Here is a 24429-nt window from a genome sequence, read left to right on the forward strand (position 1 = left end):
TCAATTCTCATACCTTGCCAAGAGTTTTTCTAGTTATTAATTTATTTTCTTGCCATCTAAATTCTTTGTTCAAACCTTTCAAAAAACCCAAAAGATACTTTTCCATAACCAATAATAAATCATACCTCCCTGCAATTCCTTGAGAGATGACTCGAGGTTTATATACTCGGTTATCAATTTTATTAGGTTTGCTTTAGTGACAAACAAAATTTTTGTAAGAAAGGATTCTCTGTTGGTTTAGGAACTATACTTACAACGTGATTATTTCTATGAAATTCTTTACCGGCAAAAGTCCTCTCATCAAAATTATTGACAAGGAACAAGAAAAAAGGGATCGTCTTCGCGAATTCATACTTCATAAGAAGCTAGAGGAAGCCCTACAGGTGGAGGTAGTGGAGACCCTTGAAGTCGAAGGAGTGGTTGAAGAATTAGTGAAGGAAGACATCAAGGAGGAGTCTGGTTTTGTCTTAGAGCAAGAGGAGGCCCGAAATGTGGAGGTAGGAGAGACCCTTGCAGATGAAGGAGTAGTTGAAGAGAGTTGTCATGGAGAGGAAATCATCAAGGAGGAGTACGATTTTATATTAAAACCACTGGACAAGGCAGCAATTATTGAAGATGAAGAAGTGGTTATAGACTTAGGAGATGCTGAACCTCCATTGGAAAGTCCAGTCCTAGAGCTTCCTTTCAAGGTATTTGATGTTGATGTTAAGGAGGGTGTACAACCTCCGAGACAGATCATGGTTGAAGACTTTGCAGAGGTTGATCTAGAGATGGAGATTAAAGAGGAAGAAGCACAACCTCCCATGCCATTGGTAAGTAATGAAGAAGAGATTGAATTGGAAGAAAGCTACCAAGAGGGAGAGGTTGAAATTGAAGAAGCTTGCAAAGAGGTGAAAGTTGTCAAAGAAGAGCCCAAGGGAATGGAGCTGGAGATCACCTTGCCAAGGTTGTTAGAGACCTCTCCCCCAAAGCCATTACCATCCAATACAACATTCAAGTGGGTAAAATTCTTATCCTTGACCTTTACTTTCCAACTTGAATATGGTTTACTTGAGACAGATGGTCAGCTTAGAGCTCTTTGTGGCTTTAAGAGTAAGAGGGGGATGGTTAGTGATTGGCGACACAATCCTAGGTTCGTTGTGGTTGGGAGCTCAAAATCTAAATGCAAGGGTTGGTGTAGAGCTCGAATGAATGGGTCTAGGAAGCTGTTTAGATGCCTTAGTGAGAAGTCGGATCGCTTACCACCCGGATGAAATCATGATGATCAACTTGAAGATGGGTGTAGAATCAATATTTGGGATCCGAGAATATATGAGGATCACTTTTGGGAGCTCAAAGCTTGTGAAGAACTCCATCAAGGCTTGAGGAATTTAGCTAGTATTGATAGAGCTTACTGGAAGTCCAAGCATTGGTGGAAGTTTCAAGACGAGTTCAAGCACAAGCCACCATAACAAGGGGCTCACCGAATGTCCAACTTAAGGACTATAACTAAAAGTGTTAGGTGGGAGACAACCCACCATGGTATAATCATTCCTTTTTATTCTTAATCTTATTTTATTTTATTTTTACTAGTGTTCGTTCATAATTTCTGTATATTCACCTGCATTATGCATTTGCATCTGCATATTGCATTAAAAAAAAGTGCGAAAGAGTTGCGTGGGAGCAATGCAAAAAGTGTGCCAATCGCACAAGCATGACCACGCGCACGCGTCCCTCACGCGCACGCGTCCCTCACGCGTACGCGTCATTTTGAACATTTGGCACTTCGTGACCTAGGAAAATCAGAGTAAAGAGGTGTCAGGCCGAAAGTTGTGCTGGCCTGGTGCGGGCACTATGCCCAAGGCACAAATTCACCCACGCATACGCGTCCTTGACGCGTGCGTGCCATTTTTAAATTCTGACCACTCACGCGTACGCGTCAATGATGCACACGTGTCACATGTTATTTTGGCACACACCCCAAGACAAACAGAGAGTTGTGCGTGCGCAAGGATGCCTTCGCGCGAGTAGCACAAACACGGTCACGCGTCACCTTCCAATTTTTGCGACCCACGCGTACGGGTGGAGTACACATGCGCGTCACTAGCGCAACACCACCAGATCCCTGCGCCGCCACTTTTCTTATCTTTTCTTTTCTAATCCTTATTTCTTTCTTCTTTCTTTCTCTTCTTTCTTCTTTGTTATCCATTCTTTTTCTCCTTCTTCTTCCTTTACTTTTTCTTCTTCTTCCCCTTTCCATCATATCTTCTTCACCTCACATTCTCCATTATCTCTCTTTGTCCCCTTCTTCTCAAGGTTTTTTCTTTCTATTTTCTTTCTTCTCTTCTTATTATTTATTTATTTTTACATTATTTTACTTGGTGTTAGAAATCTAATTGGATGATTGTTTTCTTCTATAATTGCTTGTGGATTATTAAGGAGTTGATTGACAATTATCACTAATTATTTTTGGATTGTTTGCATGTTCAAATTTAATACTTTCAATAACATATTTACCATGCATGCTAAGTGTTTGTGAAAAGTTCGTATAGCATTATGAATTCTTAATTATTCTATCCTTTCACTCTAATGCCTGTTTTTCACAAAATCCTTCCAAAATTTTATTAATTAAATATAATTGTGAATACAAATATTATTGTTAGTTTTGTTAAGACTGATAATACATTTTGGCTTTTAATGCTTGATCTATGCTACTCATGCCTTTGCCAGTATGCCAATAAACATCTTGCATTTAATTGCCTCAATATATCATGCTATATTTTCATTGATGTCCTAATTACATGGAGTCGCGAACATGTGTTAACGACATTCTTCTTTACCTTGGCATGATTATCACTCGTACTGCCCTCTTCCTTGCTCTATCCCTTTGAATTCATGTCCCTTTTCTCTTCCCCCTTTTTAGGATGGCCACCAGGAAGGGTACAGAGAGAGCCTCTAACAAGTCACCGGCAAGGAAAAGAACAAAAAGCACAAGCACCTTCAATAAATCAGCTGCTTCCTTAGATACTTCAGAGGTTGGACCGACTGGACCAGCAGGCGAAGCGAATGGAGCACCGTAACAAGTGCCAATTTACATACCTCAGGGAGCTGATTGTTGGCAACCACCCACCTAGGGAAGACCAAAGGACACTCCAGACTCCACCTTACCTACTAGCACTGGGAGCCATGACGGTCCCGATTATGGAGATGCTACTACCAGCCCCCTTTTTTCTTGACTGATGGCACCGAGGATGGTGCCAAGCTTTAAGTGTGGGGAGGTCGGTCGGTACCTGACTTCCGGAGGTAACTTTTCTCTCTTAACACCAACATTTTTAGTTTTTTTTTGTTAGTTAGGATAGATTGCATGTTAATAATTGCTTGCATGTATGTTTTGCTTGGTTAAAGTAATGAGTTTCTTTTCAAGAACTTTTTTATAGTATTTCACTAATTTAAATTAAAAAAAATTTGTTAAATTTGTTGGAAGTTGTATTTGGAACATGATTTTAAGCTAAGAACATACAACCTGTGAGATTTGAGCTTAAATTACATGGTTACATTAGTTAACCATATAAATTTATTCTTGTGTGTTTTCTTCTCTATGATTGTAATCTATATTTTGTTCCATTCTATATGTCCAATGTTTAGTGTATTTAAATGCATGCATATGATTGAGGCCATCAATTGTTATTAGCTCACTTATCCCAAATAGCCTACCCTTTCAATCACCTTTGTTAGCCACCTTGATCCTTTTAATCCTCATTTGTTCTATATTTTATCACATCACTAGACTTAAGTGGAAAAACAATTAATTACCCTAATTGAATCTTTGGTTAGCTTAAGATAGAGATTCTGTGTCAATTAAGTGTGGGAAACTGTGGGAACTTGGGTGGATGAAAGTGTACAGTGTTTCATTGACAAAATATTGGAAATTTGGGTACCTAATTATGTGAGACCAGAAAAATTAAAAATTCATGTGCATTGATATGTTATGTTTACTTTTATATTTTTAATTAAAAAAAAGAAAAAAAGAAGAAAAAAAAAATATATATATATATACATAATATAAATAAATAAATAGGGGATAAAATTACCCCCAATGCTAAGTTTAATAAAAGATCAATGCATATGTGATAAAATTAAAGAAAAGTTGATACATGAGTATGTAATGCAAAAAGTGGGAATTTTGGATAGCTAGGCATGAATTTAGAATTACATAGAGTGTGTGTGTGTGTGTTAGGGGAGAACTTAGGTTAATCAAAGATTCATATTATAGCTCACTTAGCCATACATATATCCTCACCCTTACCTTAGCCCCATTACAATCCTAAAAAGACCTCATGATGTTTGCATTGTTACATTAAATACTTGTTGATTGGTTAGGTGAAGAACAAAGTTTACAAAGTATGACTAGAGAAGACTAGAGTGGATTACCCTATACACTTGAGTGATTAGAGTGCATATACACCATCAATAAGTGTTCAATGCTTGATTCTATGTTCCCTGCTTTTATGAGCTATCTTCTTACAAGTTTACTTGTCTTTTATTATATGATTAGAATTAGTGAAATTTGAATTTATGTTTGTCTTAAAGAAATTATTTACTGTTAATCAAGTAGACAGCATCATATAGTTGCATTCATACATAGGTTTCATTACATTGCATGAGTCTTACTTTTCCCTACTCATTTATTTTATCTCCTTGAGCTAAGCATGAGGACATGCTAATGTTTAAGTGTGGAGAATTTGATAAACCACTATTTTATGGTTTATCTTGTGTTTAATTGAGTGGTTTTTATCAAGTCTTTACCCACTTATTCATATGATTTGTATGGCTTTACAACTCCTTCCTATTCTTGATCTATGGTTGAAAACTTGCTTCCTATAAGTCTTTAATTTATGTATTTTAATTCTCCTTTATACCATTCGATACCGTGATCCGTGTGTTAAGTGTTTCAGGCTTTATAGGGCAGGAATGGCTTAGAGGATAGAGAGAAATCTTGCAAAAAATGGAAGGAACACAAGAAACTAAGGAGATAACCAGCAAGCAGCGACGCGAACGCATGGCTCACGCGTGCGCACGACATGGAGAAAATTGCAGTGACGCGTACGTGTGGATTGGAGTTCTACAATATGACGCGACCGCGTGCTTGACGTGAACGCGTGACACGCCAAAACGACCAACGGCGTGAACGCGTGATTGACGCGTACGCGTGACATGCGCGATCTGCAGAATTAACAGAAAATGATGGGGGCGATTTCGGGCCATGTTTTGACCCAGTTTTTGGCCAAGAAACACAGACTAAAGCAAGGGAACATGCAGAGACTCAAGACAACATTCATTATTCACACAATTTTAGGTTTTAGATGTAGTTTTCTAGAGAGAGAGGCTTTCTCCTTTCTCTTAGGATTTAGGATTTAGGATTTCTCTTAGGTTAGGTTTACTTATTCTTCATTCCAGGTTCAATGTTCCTTTAATTTAGTTTCTCTTCTACTTTTATCTATTCTATGAATTTAGTTCATTTATTTTCCCAATTTGATTTATGAACTCCATGTTAGATTTGATTTTCTTTATTTAATGCAATTGAGGTATTTCAGATTTATGATTGCTTTCTTCTATTTATGATATAAATAATTTGAATTTTTCCTCCCTTTGCTTTGGTTGAGTAATTGGTGATACTTGAGTTATCAAACTCAGCTGTTGATTGAAAATTAGAATTTGCTGATTGATTTGGATCCCTCTAAAGCTAGTCTTTCCATAGAAGTTGACTAGGACTTGAGGAATCAAATTGATTAGTCCACTTGACTTTTCTTTATTTAGTAAGGGTTAACTAAGTGGCAATAAACAATTTTCGTCATACCTGATAAGGATAACTAGGAAGGGATTTCTAGTTCTTATACCTTGCAATGGTTTTCATGATAATTAGTTTACTTTATTGCCAATTTATTTTCCTGTTCTTTATTTTAAAAACCCAAAAATATACCTGTTTCCATAACCAATAATAAATACACCTCCCTGCAATTCCTTGAGAAACGACCCGATGTTTGAATGCTTCGGTTATAAATTTTATTGGGTTTGCTTTAGTGACAAACAAGTTTTTGTACGAAAAGATTTTTGCTGGTTTAGAAGCTATACTTTCAACAAGAGCTTATTTGTAAAATTCTAGACCACGCAACAATCTGTTCGTCAGTGCTTAAGAGTGAAAACATACTTTTTAAACCTTTAAATTGCTAAATTTAATTCACTTTAATTCATTCAATACCTTGATATGTTTGTTGAGTGGTCTCAAGCTTATAAGGCAAGGATTGGGTAGAAGAAGTGAAGAGAAAAGCATGTAAAATAGAGAATTCATGAAGAAATGAGGATTTGCAGAACTCAAGGCTACGCTCACGCGTCACCCACGCGTACGCTTGAGGAGGAAATTTGCCAGCAACGTGCACGCGTCACCCACGCGCATGCGTGACACTGGTCACGTGACCTCATTAAAGGCAACACGCTGGAGGTAATTTCTAAGCTTTCCAGGCCCAAATCCAACTCATTTTTTAGGCTATTTGATGCAGAATTCAAGAGGGAACAAAGGAGGAGCAATTAGATAGTGTAGGAAACATGCCTTAGGTTAGTTCTAGAGAGAGAAGCTCCCTCTTCTCTCTAGAAATCAGGATTCTTAGTTTAGTTTTCTTTTTATTTAGGTTTAATTACTTGTTTTGATTTAGTTTCCTTTGCTTTTCTTGGTTGATTTGCTTCAATCTTCTTAGTTTCTTTTGTTAATTTCCCTTTTTATGCCACTTTTATGTTTATGAACTCTTGTCAATTTTAATTTCATTTAATGCAATTTGAGGTTTTTATGTTCTTTTCTTGCTTGATTGAGTTGTTATTGTCATTTTCTTTCATTGGGTAGTTGTAGAATTTATTATTATTGCACTTTTACCATGCTTTCCTTTTATGACTTCCAAGTGTTTGACAAAATGCTTGGCTTAGGTTTAGAGTAGATTTTGAGCATTCTTGGCTTGGATAGAGAAATTGGGAAATCTTGAGTCATTAATACCCAATTTAGATTGGTGATCTAGAGTGATTAGTTAGTCTTGTATCCATTAACATTACTTATGAATTGGGATTAATTAGTCCTATTTGACTTTCTCTCAATATGAAGATAACATTATACCTTCTTCCGATGTTGGAGAAGACGAAATAGGATTAGCTCTTGTTAACTATTGTATGATAATTAATGACTAGGATAGAAATTCTTGATTCTCAATCCTTGCCATGAATGCCTCTTTTTAGTAATTGCTTTCCTTAGTTGTTTTCTTTACTTTTATTGTCATTTAAATTCTTGCTTCTTTATCAACTCAACCCGTGAAACTCATAACCAATAATTGAGCACTCTATTGTAATTCCTAGAGAGAATGACCTGGGACTAATACTCTCGGTTACTTTTATTGGATTGGACTTGTGACAACCAAAAATTAAACTTTGATTGAGCATTGTTTGTTGGTTGAAAACTATACTTCAACGAGATTATTTGTGTGAAATTCCTAACTGACGATAATCTTCACATCATGGAGCCTCAAAATATCAAAGAGGCACTTGATAACCCTTCTTGGGTAAAGGCCATGGAGGAAGAAATTCAACAATTCGAGAAGAATCAGGTGTGGACACTTGTTCCTAAACCTTTACAAAAGAAAGTGACCGGTACTAAATGGACTTTTAGGAACAAATTGGGTGAAGATGGAGACATTTCTAGGAATAAAGCAAGATTAGTGGCACAAGGATATGATCAAAAAGAAGGGATACACTTTGAGGAATCCTTTTCTCTTGTGGCTCGAATATAAGCTATAAGGCTTATCCTTACTTATGCTGCCCATTGTGACTTTAAATTACTTCAAATAGATGTGAAATGTGCTTTCTTGACTGATGTGATTGATAGAGAAGTATTTGTGACACAGCCCCCTGGTTTTGAAAATAAAGAGATTCCTAATCATGTTTTTAAACTTTCAAAAGCTCTTTATGGATTAAGACAAGCTCCAAAAGCTTGGTATGAAAGACTTAGGTCTTTTCTTTTGAAAAATAATTTTCAAAGAGGCACCACAGACACTACACTATTCATTAAGAACTCTAATGATTCTTTCATCCTAGTTCAAATTTATGTTGATGACATAATATTTGGATCAGCAATTGAATCACTTTGTACTGAATTTAGAAAACTCATGATAAGTGAATTTGATATGAGTATGATAGGTGAACTTAATTTCTTTCTTGGGCTTCAAATTAAACAAACTGAAAATGGAAGATTTATTCACCAAGAGAAGTATGCCAAAAAATTAGTTAAGAAGTTTGGTATGGAGAATGCCAAATTCATGGGCAATCCTATGCATCCTAACTCAAAGTTAGAAAAGGGTAAAACTGAGAAAGATGTTGATGAGAATAAGTATAGAGGCATGATTGGCTCCCTCATGTACTTAATATTCTCTAGACTTGATATTGTATAAAGTGTTGAAATTTGTTCAAGGTTTCAATCACAACCTAAAGAATCACATCTTTCTGTAGTAAAGAGAATCATTAGATATGTGCATGGAACATCTAACTTTGGTTTATGGTATTCTGGGTCTGATGGATTTTTTGTAGTGGACTATTGTGATGCAGATTTTGCTGGTGATAGAGTTGGTAGAAGGAGTTCATCTGGCATATGCTATTTTTTGGGCAGATCTTTGAATGTTTGGTCAAACAAGAAGCAGTCTACAATGGCACTTTCCACTGTTGAAGCTGAATACATCGCTGCTTCCTCTTGTTGTTCCCTGCTGTTGTGGTTAAAAACTCAACTTACTGACTATAAATTGAATGCTGATAATATTCCCTTGTTATGTGATAACATGAGTGCTGTTAATATTTTCAAAAATTCAGTTTTGCATTCAAGAAATAAACATATTGAAGTGATATTTCACTCAATAAAAGAACATATTCAAAAGAGCAATATTAACCTTTAATTTGTTAAATCAGAGGATCAATTAACTGATATATTCACTAAACCTCTAGCTGAGGACAGATTTTGCAAATTAAGAACTTACTTATGCATTCTTAGTTATTCTTTGTTTTAGTTTTGCTAACATGTTACTTGAGATTTTTGTCTCTTAGGTCGAGAGGAGACAATTCTAGACAAGTGAAGAGCCATCTTTAAGGAACGTGCTACCTTTGTTGGGTTTTAAGTTCTAAATCATGTGGGCCAACCTTTCTGGTCAGATTTATTGTAGTTGTTTGTGTTTTCTTAAACACAACCTCTTTTTGGGTCAGATGAAAGTTAAAATTATTTTGTGGGCCTTATTGGTGTGTCTTTTAAATAAATCATTTTTTTAACAATTTATTTATTTTTTTAAATGAAAAATCTTTTTCAAAATGAGATCAAATCTTTTCAAAGGTTGTTATCGGTTCTGCACATGCATATTTTCAAGAAACCATTCTCTTGTAGCAGTTACCAAACCTGACTCTTCATATCTCCTTGCATGCCTTTTCAGTTTCTTCACTATCATCGTTTGTTTTGAAAACTGTAAAATCTTTGTATCATAATAATGAGAAAGAAAATCACTACATGAAGAAGCACCCACATTCAACAACTTTCAAGGATTCTTGAAAAACTTAGAGCCACTTCTCGTTCTCACGATCCCACCTTCACTCTTTCACCCACACCTTCACTTTCTCCTCCTCGCACCGAACCCATGGTAAGAACGAAGACGACCCCTAGGTATCCTTTTTCGTCTCAGGTAGCGGCTCCATCAAGCGCACCATCGCACCCTAATGCATCAAAGGGGAAGTGCCCAGTCACGGAAGAACCTCCTCCTGAGCCCTCAAGGAGGAAGCCAATGTCCGCTCCTCAGCGTCCTCAACAAGGTAAGCCATATATTCCTCTGCGTTCAGTGAAAGAACCTCAAAATGTAGACCCCTTTTCTCATAATTCTCACTTCTTGAACTTTCACTCTCATTACAACCCTCTTCAGTTCTCCTCTGCCATGAACTATAAATTTTTCAGAGAAGTTGTTGCTCACCTCCCTTTATGCCCCCACCTTTTTGGCCGATTTATCCACACTAAAAAAGAAAGGCTTTGTTTTTGTTAAAAATCTTGAGTTTCTTGATTGAAATCATCTTTTCAAATTTTAAAAACTAGTATATCCTAATTTGGTTCGTAAATTTTATACCAATATGACCTACCATGAGGAAAACACTCATTCTTATGTAAAAGGGCGTCAGTTGAACTTGACCAGTGAAACTTTGAGTGATGCCCTAGGATATATAGATGTTGGTATTTGTGCTTACACTTCAAGTAAATGGGATAAAGGGTCGGACTTGTCATATCAAGATGCTTTAGCTCATGTTTGTGAAAATATTTCTCTGATTGATGGTCTCACTCCTAATCATGAAGCCCTTGGCTCTCTTCATGCTCAACTGCTTCGTATTGTGAACCATATCATTTTACTCCAAAGCGGTTTTTATCAAAAGGTGTCATTTTGTGATACATTAGTTTTGTATGTCATCATCACTAAAACTGAAATTTTGTATGCTTATTTAATGATGAGACATGCATGATTGTATAAGGAGTGACAAAAATGTGTCTCTCCCTTATGGCATGTTTTTTACCTGCATTTTGAATCATTTAGTGTTAACTTTTCTAAATAAATCCTATGAAAATAGACACTCTTATCTAAAAGGGGGTGGTACAGTGAAACAGCAAAAGAAAGGACCAACAAGAACTGAAAAGGTTGTCATTGTTGATGATGATAAGCTTGATGACATTCCTCCTCATTCGACTTCTGGAACATCTGCTTCAACCGGTCATAAATTACTTTTCTATGGAGTTGTCAAAGATGTTTTACAAGAGTTCGTGAACTTATCCAACCATCTCATTTCTACAAGTCAACAAGAGCGAAAACTAGCGGTAAGGAATGAAAATGCCTTGCAAAAATCTAGAGATAAAGTGGTAGTCCTCCTGAAATATGTAGACAACATACATGAGGATGACACCATGGCCACCGACCAAGAAGAACCACTAGAATCGAAAAAGGATGGTTCCGATGTTTAGGATGGTCTCTTGTTGCTAATTTCTGTTCAATAGTTCTGTTTCATGGAACAATTTAGTTTTTTTTTTTATACTGTTTATATTCTAGATGACTGTAAATCTTAGTAACTGTTTTATTTGCACTTATTTTAACTAAGTTTATGCGATTTTTATGTTCTAACATCTTTTGCAGGTTTGAACTGGTTCTGATTTTCTCCCTTAATAACAAAAGAGAGAGTAATATGAGTAGTTTTAGTATGAGTTTTAATATGAATAGTATTTGAGTAGTATTTATTTTTGTGCTTGTATTTGATGATAAATTTACTTGAGTTTGATGAATTTATTTGATGACACAAAGGAGAGTAAATCTATTTTTTCTTTTTTTTTCTCCCTTGATGAATTTGCCCGAGGATGATAAGTTTTAATTATTGAAACTGTGAACTTTCTGGTTTAAATGTTTTTAAAAAAGTTTGACATTGCAAGCTATGGTACTTTAAATGTGTCTGAATTGAAATCAGTTTTGATGTTAGGTTTTAATGTCTTAGTGCTATTTGATTAAGTTTGTGAAAAGAAAATGCAGGATGTATAATGTCTTATTATTGCTTGAGTTGCTGACAATGTTGTTATAACAATTCGAATTTTTAAAAATTAAATAATAAGTTATTTATGATTTGTTATTTTATTTAAAGAAAATTATTTTTTTAAAAATAATTAATTGAATTTTATAATACTATAAATTTAAAAATTTATTAGAATTTTTAAATAATTTTTATTAAAATGAAATATTTAAAAAAAATAAAAATTATTATTATTATTATTATTTGGTTTCATTTTATTATTATTATTATTACGATACTATAATATATTAATGGCCGAAGTCATTAAAAAAATAATAATAATAAAGATAAGGAAAGCCAAACGTCTTGCATGTAAAGATATATAGATAAAAAGCATGACACCTAGCTTAGGATCATCAATAACTATAATCATAATCCTATTCCATTTGATTTAATAGGCCTTGCTCCATTTGATTTAATGAGCCGAAGCCATAAGAGAATCAAAGAAAGAAAAATAAAGAGTGGTTTATATGTATACAGATGTAAATATATAACCGCGGATCACCTTTAAGTATGACGCCTAATTACTTTCGTTACATTAATCATCATCATCCAATTTCCTTTAGTTCCATTGCATGCACGGTGGAAAAAAAAGAGAGAAGCCGAGAGAAAGAGAGATCGAAGCTTGCATGGAGAGAATTGTAACTCCCACCAAAATTCCGTCTTTAATTTTTTGTGATCCGTAATTTCAATAAAAAATTTAATTCGATAAAAATATTCGTATTCTCTTTCTTTATACGTTGGCATTATTTTTGTCCAGTAAAAATTGACAGCAACGTAGTTTCTTTTTTCTTTGAATTCGGCCAATTAGAATTATAGGAGGCACAAACAATTCATCATGACATTTTCTTCTTCAGCAGCTCAGTCAGAAAACTTTTTCAGAGATCACGTTGGTTTGATTTCGTATGGAGATAGAATTTGGTAACTTTATAATAATTAAATGTAAATTTAATAAGTGAATATTTTTTGTTGATTATTGTTTGAGTTTGAATGAGTTTATGTTGAATTATTGTTGTTGCTTGTGATTTGTTAGTTTTTGGCTATGAGAAACAGTTCAACTGTGGTTATTTTAATGGTTCTGGGACTGTTATAATGTGGTATTTTGAGAAAATTGATGAGATGTGGTTGTTGAAAGATTAAATTAAAAGTTGAAAAAAATCGATAACCGAAAGACTCGAAAACAGATTAAAATGCAAGTAATATTTTGAAAGGAAAGGGCTAAGGATTTTGGTTTTAGTATAAGACGAAGATTAATATTAAACCTTATTTTTGAAGGATAACATTGTATTTGTATATAAAAATCGAGGTACAATTTGTAATTATATAAGTTTTAGGATATTTTGGGTAATAAATAAAGTACGGAGGGATTCCATCTTAAAGAAAGTATACAATTACTTTTATTAGAATTGTATACCACTCAATAGAGGATATACTTTCTCCTAAAAGTATAAAAAATTTGATCGTCAAACTAACTTTTGAAAAAGTAGCCTATTTGTATAATGATACAATTCTATAAAGATAGATTTAATGGTTACTTAGATTTTTTATAGTCATGTTCAATAAGGATTATCCTTAAAATAAATTATGCACTATTGTAGTGGGAGATTTCATGTTTTGAGAAAACATGATATTTATTATGCACTAGGTGTATTTTGTAAAAGGTCAAGCACATACATATGTTCAAAAGTTAAGGTGTTTAAGGTCAAAAGAATTTTGATAAACACAAATGTGCATTGAAAAATTTTACACATGATTGATTGACTCTAGTGCAAGTGGGAGATTATTGTGATAATAGTATATCCAAGATCCAATCTATCATGATTAGCTCTCGTGCAAGTGGGAGATTGTTGGGAATAAGTAGTATGATCACAATCCAATCAATCATGTGTCAAATAATTTGTTATTGTTATTATATTAAAATGTTAATATAATAAGATTTTTGATTAATTTAGAGATTTCTCATTGTGATAATTATCATAATATTGAGAGATAAATTTTTTATAATTTAATCTAAATTGTTCTTGATCATAGAATTATTAAAAGAACATTAATAATTTGGAAATATCAATATATATATAATGGTCTTTATTGGATGAAGATTAATAGATCTCATTTATTAAATTATATATATAGATGGTGCATATAGAGATATGACCATTGAATTGACTCACTTTGAGAATTCCTAATGGTTATAATTACCGCATATTTGTCAATAGGGTATTCTCAAAATGAACATAGTAATAGAGTTTTCTTTGACTTACGACTGTCACAGTAATTAATAATGTATTTATTATACTTTGATTCCGAACACCTAATACCCTAGGGTGCTAGTTGAATGGACATTGAGTATGATTTAAATACTTGTAGAATTAATGATTAGTTAATAAGAAATCCATCAACTCTCGATAAAGAGTTTGAGCTCTATGATTATAATGACTGAGACGAATAAAACCTTGGTCAAGGGGATTGAATGAATGAAGAAATGAGTTTCTTAAGTCATTCACAGTTCATTATAATAATGGTAACAAGTTAGAGTTTGACAATTAAATCATACTCTAAGGGTTAACCAAGAGCTGAAAAGATGGAAGGAATTATACTTTATTCTTCTAAGGTTCTTAGTAAAAATATATTACTTCATATTATCGGGTCGTTGAGGAGTGTTGCTAGACACCAATCTTGATTAGTAAATTTAGTATGACTAATTTACTACCCGCTAAGTATTGAACTTATGAGGTCACACACTAACGAGTGTTCTAATCTTTGCTATAGAATTATTTAATTATTATTTTGGTTTGATTAAATAAATAATTATATTAATTTGAATAGAATATTATTATATTCTTTACTAGCACCAAGAATATAATAATAATATGATAATTGAGAATATTAAATGAGATTTGAAAATAATTAGTTATTCTATTTCTAACTTTGGATGAGATCCTAACTGATTTTGTTTTCAAATTGAGTTATGATATGATTCATAAATTTGAAAAATTCATATTTAGAATTTCAAGATATGATATAAATTTGAATTGAGATTTAAATTTAAAATCAATGACAAATCTCATACTATATATATACGTCAAGAGTACAGGAAAGTGACGAGAATAAAACACAAGGGTTTTATTCCTTTACTTCTACACACATAAATGTATGTGAGCCTAATTTTTAGAAAAAAATTTTATAGTATGTAAAGAGTTGCAAGAGGTTTCTCAATTTAGATCAGATGTCCATTGGTCAAGGAGTTGACAGCAAAGATTAATTTCGGTGTGGATACGCATAGAGTCTTCGTACAATCGAAGAATAAAGTTTTTACTAAAGCGTCTAAAGATATTTAGATCTGATCTACATATTATTGGAATAAAGTTTAAGCACAAAATAGATCTTTAAGGATTACTTTCTTTTCTTCTGCTGCGTGTTATGAACATATGGTAATTCTTCACGGAGGATAAAAACAGGTATTTTATAAAAGTTCAGGGTTATTTTAATAAATATGAAAATAAGTGAGAGTTTCAAATATACTTTTATAAAATATTAAGGTTAAAAATAGAATATTAAAAAATTCGTGATTTAGAAAATAATTAATAAAAGTTTAAAAATAAGGTTTTATAAACTAAGTTTTAAGAATATTATTTATTTATCATTTAAATTATCTTATTTATATTATTATTATCATTTTATTAAGAATATTTAAGTTAGAGAGAAAATAGAAGAATTCTTAAAAGTTTTAGAGGACGCAGTTGATTTAAGAATTTTATGATTCCTTTTCATAAGATATTACGGAAAGGCGAGGAAAGAGTGTGAAGTTGAACCATGATTAAAAAAAATTAAAAGATTCAAGAAAAGAAGAGAGAAAGAAAAGAAGTAAGAAAATAAAAGAGAAAGATGAGAAAGAAAATAACAAGAACAAGAACAAGAAGAGAATGATATATTAAATAAAAGGATCTCTGCCCATGAGGTTCTTTGACATAATTCCATGTATATAAAGCTATGTGAATATATACTTTTATGGTTAAGTGATTTAAAAAAAAAAGTCTCCTTTCGAGTTCTTAATTAAAGTATCGGTTCATATTTGCGAAAGCTCAATATTAAATAAAGATAGTATATAATAAAAAGATTTAGAGGTAAGTTTGCCTGAGCTTTTGGTACGATCATGAAATGCTAAAAGTTAGGGTGTTGCAGTTGCCATTCAAGAAATTCTATGCAACATTTGTCTGTCATGTATAGTTGATTATGTGATTCGAGTGTACAGGCCCAAATTATTTTTATTGCAGTCCAATCCTATGAAACCCAATTACCCGAAGCAGCCAAATGAAAATGATTCACTAACCAAGCCCATTAACATCCAAGCAAAAGAAAAGCTACCCTAAGCTAAGATTCAGACAAATTCATTTCGGGTAAACACAAAGAGAAAAAGGGAAATATATTCAAGCTTTTAAGAAGAAGAAAGAAAAAGCTAATCAAATAAGATAATATCAAATCAAGATAATCAAAAGCATGCTAAGCAAGATTAGAGGTTAAAGGTAATTTATTTTCATTTACATGCAAGTCAATTGTTTCACTTTTTTTCCTTTTTCCTACACTACCACTTCGAGTAATATGAAAAAAGTTGTTGTAAAGTTTCTCTGCTTTGAATCAATGGTTGAAAGTGTTTTTTGGAGGCAAATCACAAATCTAAGGGTTTGGATTTTGCTAAACTCATTGAAAAATGTAAATCATGTTGCTACTGTGTCTGCTACAGGACTGAGTCCTGATTTCAAATTCCTAATTTTTGAGGTTGATTAAAGAGAGAGAGAAGAGAAGATTTCAGCTAGCCCAAGAATCAAGAAGTTGACTTTTGGAAAGAAATCCTAGCCGTGGCTCAAATAAGATACAGAAAGAAAATTGGTTTACAATTGAACACCAAGGAGAGAGAACCTGAGAGAGAGCAAAGTGTGTATCCTCAGAAACTGAATTTGAAGTCTTGGAAACATTGCACATACACTAAAGAGAGCACTCCGCCAAGATGAAGAACAATGTTTTGAGTTCAGAAGTTGAGTTCAGCGCATAGAATCAAGGCTGTGAATCATTATTTCCTTTGTGGTTTACTGTTTGTATTTCTGTTTCAATATTATATCTTTCTTTAATTGAGTGGTAAAAGCCAAGAAAGAGAGGTATTGTGAAAAAGCCATTGAGTGAAAAGGTTGAGAGAAACACTTGACAGAAAAGTCAAGAGTAATTTCAGATTTTTTTTAGTTGTAATTTTGTTGTGTTTTGTACTTGAGAGGTATCCCTTACTAAGTTAGGTAAATACTTAGTGTGTCAAGTTTAGGTAGTTACATAACCAAATCAAGTTTATGTTGAAGTTTGATGTGTCTCAAATATGATTATGTTGAGTTCTAGAGAATTGGTGTATGTAATACTTAAAAGATAGTGAAAATTTCACCAATGTTGTTATAGAGACTGGATGTAGGTTGTATTACACAAGGCAACTGAACCAAGATATATGGCTGTATCACCTTCTTTCTTTCTACTCTGATTCTGTTTTTCTGGTTTTATGAGACAAAATAAAATTGTTCCTCCATAATCTGATGCACTGACTAAACAGAAGCCAAATCTCATTTTCTAGTTTAAGGCTTTATTAATCAAAGTTAAAAGAGGTCATAGATTCAACTCCCCTTCTCTAAGGTATCAAGAACCTTCAGACTTAATCATCAACAAAAATACATTGAATTCATTTTTTGGATCCAAATGAATCTCAAATAAATTAAGAAATGAACCGAAATTATTTAATGATGGCACCAGAGAAAATCAGAACCAATAAAAATCTTAGCAAAATGTTGCAGTGAAAAAAAAGGCTTTAAATCAAATTGGGTTGGTCTAGTGGTTAGGTCACTAGCCCGCTTAAGTAAGTGTCGTGAGTTCGAATCCCGCCTTGTGCATGTAGCAACCCATTGGCCAGCGACAAACCGTTCAATGGAGCTCAGATTAGTTTTTGGCCTGTCAGATTAGGGGATACTATGAGAAATTAAAAAAAAGCTTTATATTCATTAAAAAAGAGAACAAAAATAGTTACAAGTACTAAACATAATGATAACGACGATATGTATAAGAAGAAGATGATAATAACAACGATGATGATGATGAAGAAGGAGGAAAAGGAAGGAAAAGAAGAAATTCAAATGAGAAATGGAGGAAGAGGAAGAGGAGGAAGATGAAGTGGTGGTATCGTTGGTGATGACGATAACGAAAGAAAAAGATAACAAAAAGGAAAAGAACATACATGCACGAATTTAAAAAAAGAAGAAGAAGCATATGGCAATAAAACGTGCGCGTGTAAATTTAAAATACTTGGTTAGACTTGATTAGAGTTATGACTTGGATGTAGAATTTTATTTAATTTTTTATATGCTAAACTCTTGAACCGTTCCTGATAATTATAAGAACCGAATTGGATTAAATATTTGATTAAAAAGGTATGCGTAATGCAACGTTCCATGAATATATTTCAACATCAATGTCATCAAAATTGCAAGTTTATAAATTCGTGTAAAATTTCCTATGGATCTAAAATGTAATTACCTCGGAGATATATTCATGTTTGGTTTATAACAAGCATTATAACTTCAATAATTAAAATATCGAGCTGTAATATTTTGTAGAAAAATATTATTGCAACTCAAAAAGTACCGGATAATAAGTTTGGGTTGAACTAGAAAAATACAGATCCCACTTCCCACACATGAATTTATGTCCTTTTTTCAACTCATCTTTGTTTGTCAACTGTCAAGTGCATTTTTCAAAGGCATAAACTAGAGTTTAAAAATTTGATAGCCTGCGATCAATTTCTCCAAGTCTATAATAACATGTATTATATACTAGCAAAGGAACAAAAGAACATTGTCTATTTCCAGCGGTTGAAGCATATCGAATTCGCAAACCGGAAACTAGGATTATAATTAACTACTACTTTATCTACTAGACACTGCAGCTTCCCCCGAAAAAGAAAATCAGTCGGGTCTACATCAAAATTCTCAGAGCTTCCTACTCCTAAACCTGATTTTGTGATTGATAGTTCATACCAGTGGATCTGAGAGATTGAGAAATATGAATCTTGATGTCAGCCAAAACATCTTTTTACACAAGTTGCAATTGCAGCTTCATGATTGCCAGAATTCTTCCATAAACAGCCAGTGATCCATTGTTAACTTCGGTAGCAAAAGATCAAGGAGATGCCACTCTCATTTCTTCTCAAGAGTCAATGCTTCAGTCTTCAGCAGCACATTTGATCTTTATCTATATCATGTTCTTAACAAGTTGAATGGACGGCATCGAGGGACACTGAATGGACACTCTCAGTCATACACAAGCTCTCCTTGCTATGAAAAGTAGCTGCAATTGGACCGTTTTCATTGCCAGTGTGCAGGAAAGAGCCAGATCCATCCTTAGCTTCAATAATAAGGGAGGGGTCACCATCTTTCGGAATTTCTTTGTCAGTATTAATACCTCTACCAGCACATTTCATCTTGTCTACATGATGATCTAGACACATTGGATCCTGTGCTTCTCCGTTTGAAGATACTGATTTTACACTGTCCATCACTTCATAGGCTTCAATGACATGAGAAGAGGTCTCAGTTGGAGATTTTTCATGATCAGAGTTCTGTATGAATTCTGATCTGTTTTTGTCTTCAATAGTAAAGGAGGAGCCACCATCTTTTGAAATTTCTTTTTCCATGTTAGTACCATCAGCAGATACAACCACATCTACATGATGTTCTTGACAAATTGGATGCAAGCTGTCATTGATATCATAGGAACTTTCATGTGGAGCATTTTTATCATCAGACTTCTGGAAACAGTCGGAGACATCCTTTATTTCAAAAGTATATGAGGAGCTTCCATCTTGTGATATTACTTCTTCAGCATTCACACGTCTGTCAGCAGATAATATGACCATATCTGCATGATGGTCTTGAGAAATTGAATGCAATGATTCCATTTGCGGAAATACTGATTCAATACTATCCATCGTAGGTAAGCCTTTCTGGATGTGGCAACTCTGGTCTTTGCAGGAAGCCAAAGAAGCCTTCAGGTTTTTTATGCTCTCCAGACACTCTGATCCATCTCCACCTGCAGCAGTCCCATCTCTTGCTCTCAGTCCTTCACCGCACACCAATCCCTTGTCATGACTACTCTTATCTTCAGAATGTGGTTGACCAATGTATTTTTGCCATTCAGAATATGACTCAATACTATCCATTGTAGGTAAGTCTTTCTGGATGTGGCAACTCTGGTCTTTGCAAGAAGCTGAAGAAGCGGTCAGGTTTTGAGTGTTCTCCAGACACTCTGATTGAACACTACCTGCAGCAGTCCGATCACTTGCTCTTACTCCTTCACCACACACAAATCCCTTGGCATGAGTACTAGCATCTACAGAACCAATGCACTTTTGGCCTTCAGCATCGGTTTTAAGGTTGTCCTCCATCTTGACCAAATCACAGCCATTTTGACACACATTATTTAAATTAGAACTTTGATGTGAAAATGGTGCTTGTACATTTTGAGGCATTCTAAGATGAATGCCCCTGTTATCAGGAGTGGAATTCTTGTTGAAATTAGGTCGTATCAACTTCCTTCTCTTTGGCAGCTCAAGCACCACATTCTCAGCATTGGTGCTCTCATTGGAACTTTTGATCTCACTCTCATCATTAAATTTTCTAACTTTGCTACGGCGCTTGAAATCCACAACAGGTGTTTTATTGGTATTGCCCCCACTTGCAGCAGCAGTCAAATCCATACTTACGTCATTTGTCGAACGTTCAGAGCAATCCTTCTTGATGTTTGGGCTAATTTGAGTTTTATCCTTCAAACTACAATCTCTCTTCATCCTCGAGCTAATTATTGGGGTTTTATCCTTTGAACTGCAATCACTCTTGACCCTGGAGCTACTGAATGGAGTTTTATCCTTTAAACTTTCAGCTATGTTGCGTTTAACTAATGGTGTTGCCTTTCTTTTCAGCATCCATTGATGATGGCTCTGATGAACCATTTCCATCACTTGATCAACTGAGGTGTCCATGCCATATCCCTCATATGATGCTTTGTTCCTTTTTTCTATTTTGTTAACATCCTGCATGAAAGTTAAGCGAGAAAACACACTATTTTTTTTCTTTGGATAACCAAAACTTCTATTTTGACAATCACCATAACATTCAGTATCATATTCATTAACTAATGAATCATCATATTGGACATGGAAATAACCCTCACTAGCCCAAGGAACATCAGGAATAAATGACTCATTATTCTTCTCCAGTGTCATCTCATGATCCAGATTTCCTCTAGATGACATGGGATGGACATCATCGCCCAAATATGATTTGCGATTTTGGAACAAAGAAAAGATCTCATTTACTCTGTCACTTCCAATATCTGAAGGAGGAACAAGGGATGATGACGAGTTTAAGGAAGGAATATCATTGTGACCCTCATATACAACAGATTCTGCTGCAATCTGGTCAGCTTTCCTAGCAACATTGAAAGGCAAGCAGTCCCTGTCTCTACCATACAGACCATGATTTAGAAAGTCATAGCCAACATCGTGGCATCTATTCATATCATTCAATTCTGTAGGCATGAGACGTGTTTGATTACTCAAGGAATTCATTCCACAGTTGCTTGGAAGAGCACTCTCTAGTATTGAGTTCGGACCATTGTTAAATCTCACAGATGAAGACTGACTAAAATTTAAATCAGGATATTCTGGATCATACAGAAAGGTCCTCTTAGAACCCACATCTCCATGTGTTGCACATGAATCAACAGGTTGAATCTTATCAGAAGTTGGCCTAAATTGATTTTGAGCCAAAGAATTATGCTCTAAATGGGATGGTCTTGGAGTGTAATCTGGATCGTACAGAAAGGTGCTCTTAGAAACCGTACCTCCACGTGTTGCACGAGAATTGTAGAATGGTTGATGGATTGGCTGAACTGTACCAGATGTAGGTCTCAGCTGATTTTGAATCAATGAATTATGCTCTAACTCAGGCTTGCCATAAAAGTCTGTTGAATTGGCACTGGAATGATGTAAACCAGGATTATCATCTGCAAACGACATTCTCTGACCTGTCTGTCTCAATTCTTCACTTAACCTACTAGTCGTTGATACACCATCACCATTAACTCTAATTTTATCAGACAGACTTCTAGAGTATCCAGATGAGAGTGTTGGCCCACAATGCATATCCATATAATGTTCTTTCTCATGCGAAGCATACCCAAAATCATCGTGTGATGTCGTATAGTTGCCAATGTATCCACTTGAGGTGTCCACTGAGAATTCACCAGGTCTTCCTTGCTTATTTGCTGCACTGCCACTTGCATTAAATCTAAATTCAGCTTCTCCATAGTATTGTATAGAATCTCCTTGGAATTTATGTTGCATGACTGGTGACATGCTAGCACCCACACCTTGCCCATCATCTTTCACACACTCTATATGCATTCCACAATCAACAGATCTTCCAGATTTGCCCATTGGGTATGACTCTGATTTCAAGTATTTCATTCGAGATGATAATCTCTCAGGAATCTCTGGTTCTAGCCTTCTCATACTGAACAGATGTAGGAGTTCATGGACCTACACAACAGCACAAAAACCAGATTGATGTAAAATTTTCATTACAAAGAAAACTCACATTTCATTCAAAACTAATCATCTACAAAACAATAGCAAACCTGCTTTTCAGAAAGCCCAAAGTTGAACTTGTTGGCTGAAAAGTAGTTTTCTATGATTGCATACTTGAATACACTTTGTGAGAGTGGCTTACAATGCCATATTGGAATGAACTTAACCTACATAGTACATCAATAAGAAACTGAGACCACAAGTCCACAATATTACCCTAAGTAAGAAAATTGCACAAATGAAAATCAAATGAAAGGAATGTTTCACTGTAGTTTAAACTCAAAAAACGAGAAAAGGGAAGGATTCCATCTTTTTCTTTGACAGAAGAATTTGACTAGTACAGAGAGAAAGAGTACACAGATTCGAATTGCAATTGCAAGAACAAACAAGAGAAACTAAGGATGAAACAGAACACTCCAAACTCCGAAATCTGAAAGAGAAATTCACATCATAAAATCCCAAAATTCACACCAAATAGAAGTCAAATCAAATCCCACCAACTTATCTGAAAGGGGATGGATTCTTACCTGAGCAGGGAATTGAGTCCTCAACGAACTAAAGGCATTAGGCACGATATTCATACCACCATCACTGGCAGCCTTGAACACCCCATGAAGTTGTCTCTTCTCATATTCAAACAGAAACAGAATCATGCCAGCCTTAATCTGCTCTACAAAGTGGATTGCAGACGAAGGGAGACCGAAAAGTCCCTTCTTAAAACATTCCCTCTTGGTTGTACTATTTGACAAAAAGATCGCTCCATAATCCGGTAGCTTTCCAGCAGCATTGTTATGCTTATCATAGAACCCCATTGATAATTTGATATCTTTTACTACACAAAGCTATCACATTAGAAAATAAAAACAACGGAATGTATTGCAGAACTAAACATAAACACGAACAATATTCACCTTTCAAGCTTCAAACATTATACTCCGAAGTCACAATCAGTAACATATTTGTCAATAAACGCTAATATATATGAATACACAAACCTAGGTCAACAACAGCTACAGTCCAGTACGATTACGCGATTAACCTAGATCAAAGAAACCTAACCTAAACATTGTTTTTACGCATGATTATTTGCTGTATATAAGCGATTATTTTTAAAAATAAAATAAAATAAAATATATAATCGTTTTTTGAACTTTGTTAAATGAAAAAAAATAACCTACTTCACAGAGTGATCGGAGCAGCAGAAAAAACTAGCGAACAAAATCGATGAATTGATAAGAAAAAATAGCACGAAGAAAAAAGTAAACAGCGCGAGGCAATGGATAAAAGAGCGTGTAGGTAGGACGTTGATTGATTGATTGATACGAAGAACAAAGGAGCGTGGAATGCGATGAGAAGAAGAAGAAGAAAAGTGAGAATGGGAATGAGAGAGAGGAAGAGAGAGTACCGATGGGGATGGGAATGGTGGCGGAGGGAGGGTTTGGTACCTTTGCCGCTTTGGAGAAAAGAGGAGGGAAGGGAACGTGACGTGATCGCGGCTTTTGCTGCGTCAAAAAACTAAAATGGCTGAACGGTGAACTCATAAAGATCATTAAATATGATTTCTTACGGGAGAGGGAGAATCAGAGAATAGATAAGATATAACAAAAAAAAAAGGTGATAGAGTAATTAAGACTGTTTAGAGGGCGCTTAACATTTTATTTTGTATTTGGTAAATATAAAGAACAGTAATTAACTAAATGGCTAAATCAGTTATTAATAATTTTAAAAATAGATATTTTAGTCTTAAAAAAATTAATATATAGATTAATTTTTAAGATTTTATTTTGACAAATAAATTAATTTTAATTTATTTTTTAGTAAAATAATTATCTAGTTTTCAAATATTTTTAAAGTGAATATTTTAATTCTTAAAAAAATTAAACACAGATCAATTTTTAACGATTTTTTTCTAGACATAATAATAATCTTTCGTCCAAAAAAAATAAAATAAAATTATTATTATTATTAATTACACAATAATACTATATTATATTTTTTTGTATTTTCTAAACAAAAATAATAATAAATTTATTCATTAGATTTTATGTATGTATTTATAATATAAAATATATATATATATAGTCACTCAATAATAATAATAATAATAATAATAATAATAATAATAA

General features: G+C 34.1%; 1 protein-coding gene across 2 annotated transcripts; it reads right to left on the reverse strand.

Annotated features, from left to right (window-relative positions):
- Positions 1–18458: 18458 nt before the first annotated feature.
- On the reverse strand, positions 18459–23875 carry LOC114927625 (uncharacterized). 2 transcript variants are annotated; one of them, XM_029297845.2, is made up of 4 exons: positions 23709–23875; positions 22831–23135; positions 22354–22470; positions 18459–22255 (listed from the first exon to the last, which is right to left on the reverse strand). In XM_029297845.2, exons 1-4 carry the CDS (start codon positions 23851–23853, stop codon positions 18923–18925), a joined length of 3900 nt encoding a protein of 1299 aa, XP_029153678.1. In that variant the 5' UTR covers positions 23854–23875; the 3' UTR covers positions 18459–18922. The 2 variants fall into 2 exon arrangements, with proteins under 2 accessions (XP_029153678.1, XP_029153679.1); XM_029297846.2 differs by lacking the exon at positions 22354–22470 and having other exon boundaries at positions 23709–23867.
- Positions 23876–24429: the final 554 nt, after the last annotated feature.

Source organism: Arachis hypogaea, chromosome 4 (assembly GCF_003086295.3).
Source record: "Arachis hypogaea cultivar Tifrunner chromosome 4, arahy.Tifrunner.gnm2.J5K5, whole genome shotgun sequence".
NCBI lineage: Eukaryota > Viridiplantae > Streptophyta > Magnoliopsida > Fabales > Fabaceae > Arachis > Arachis hypogaea.

Bases quoted from the DNA above. Each gene is read 5' to 3' on its own strand.
- LOC114927625 (XM_029297845.2), bottom strand. From the start codon at position 23,853: ATGATCTTTATGAGTTCACCGTTCAGCCATTTTAGTTTTTTGACGCAG. The intron at 23,136-23,708 runs GTACTCTCTCTT...AGCTTTGTGTAG, and splicing joins CACCATTCCCATCCCCATCG to TAAAAGATATCAAATTATCA. The intron at 22,256-22,353 runs GTTTGCTATTGT...GCTGTTGTGTAG, and splicing joins TTGGGCTTTCTGAAAAGCAG to GTCCATGAACTCCTACATCT.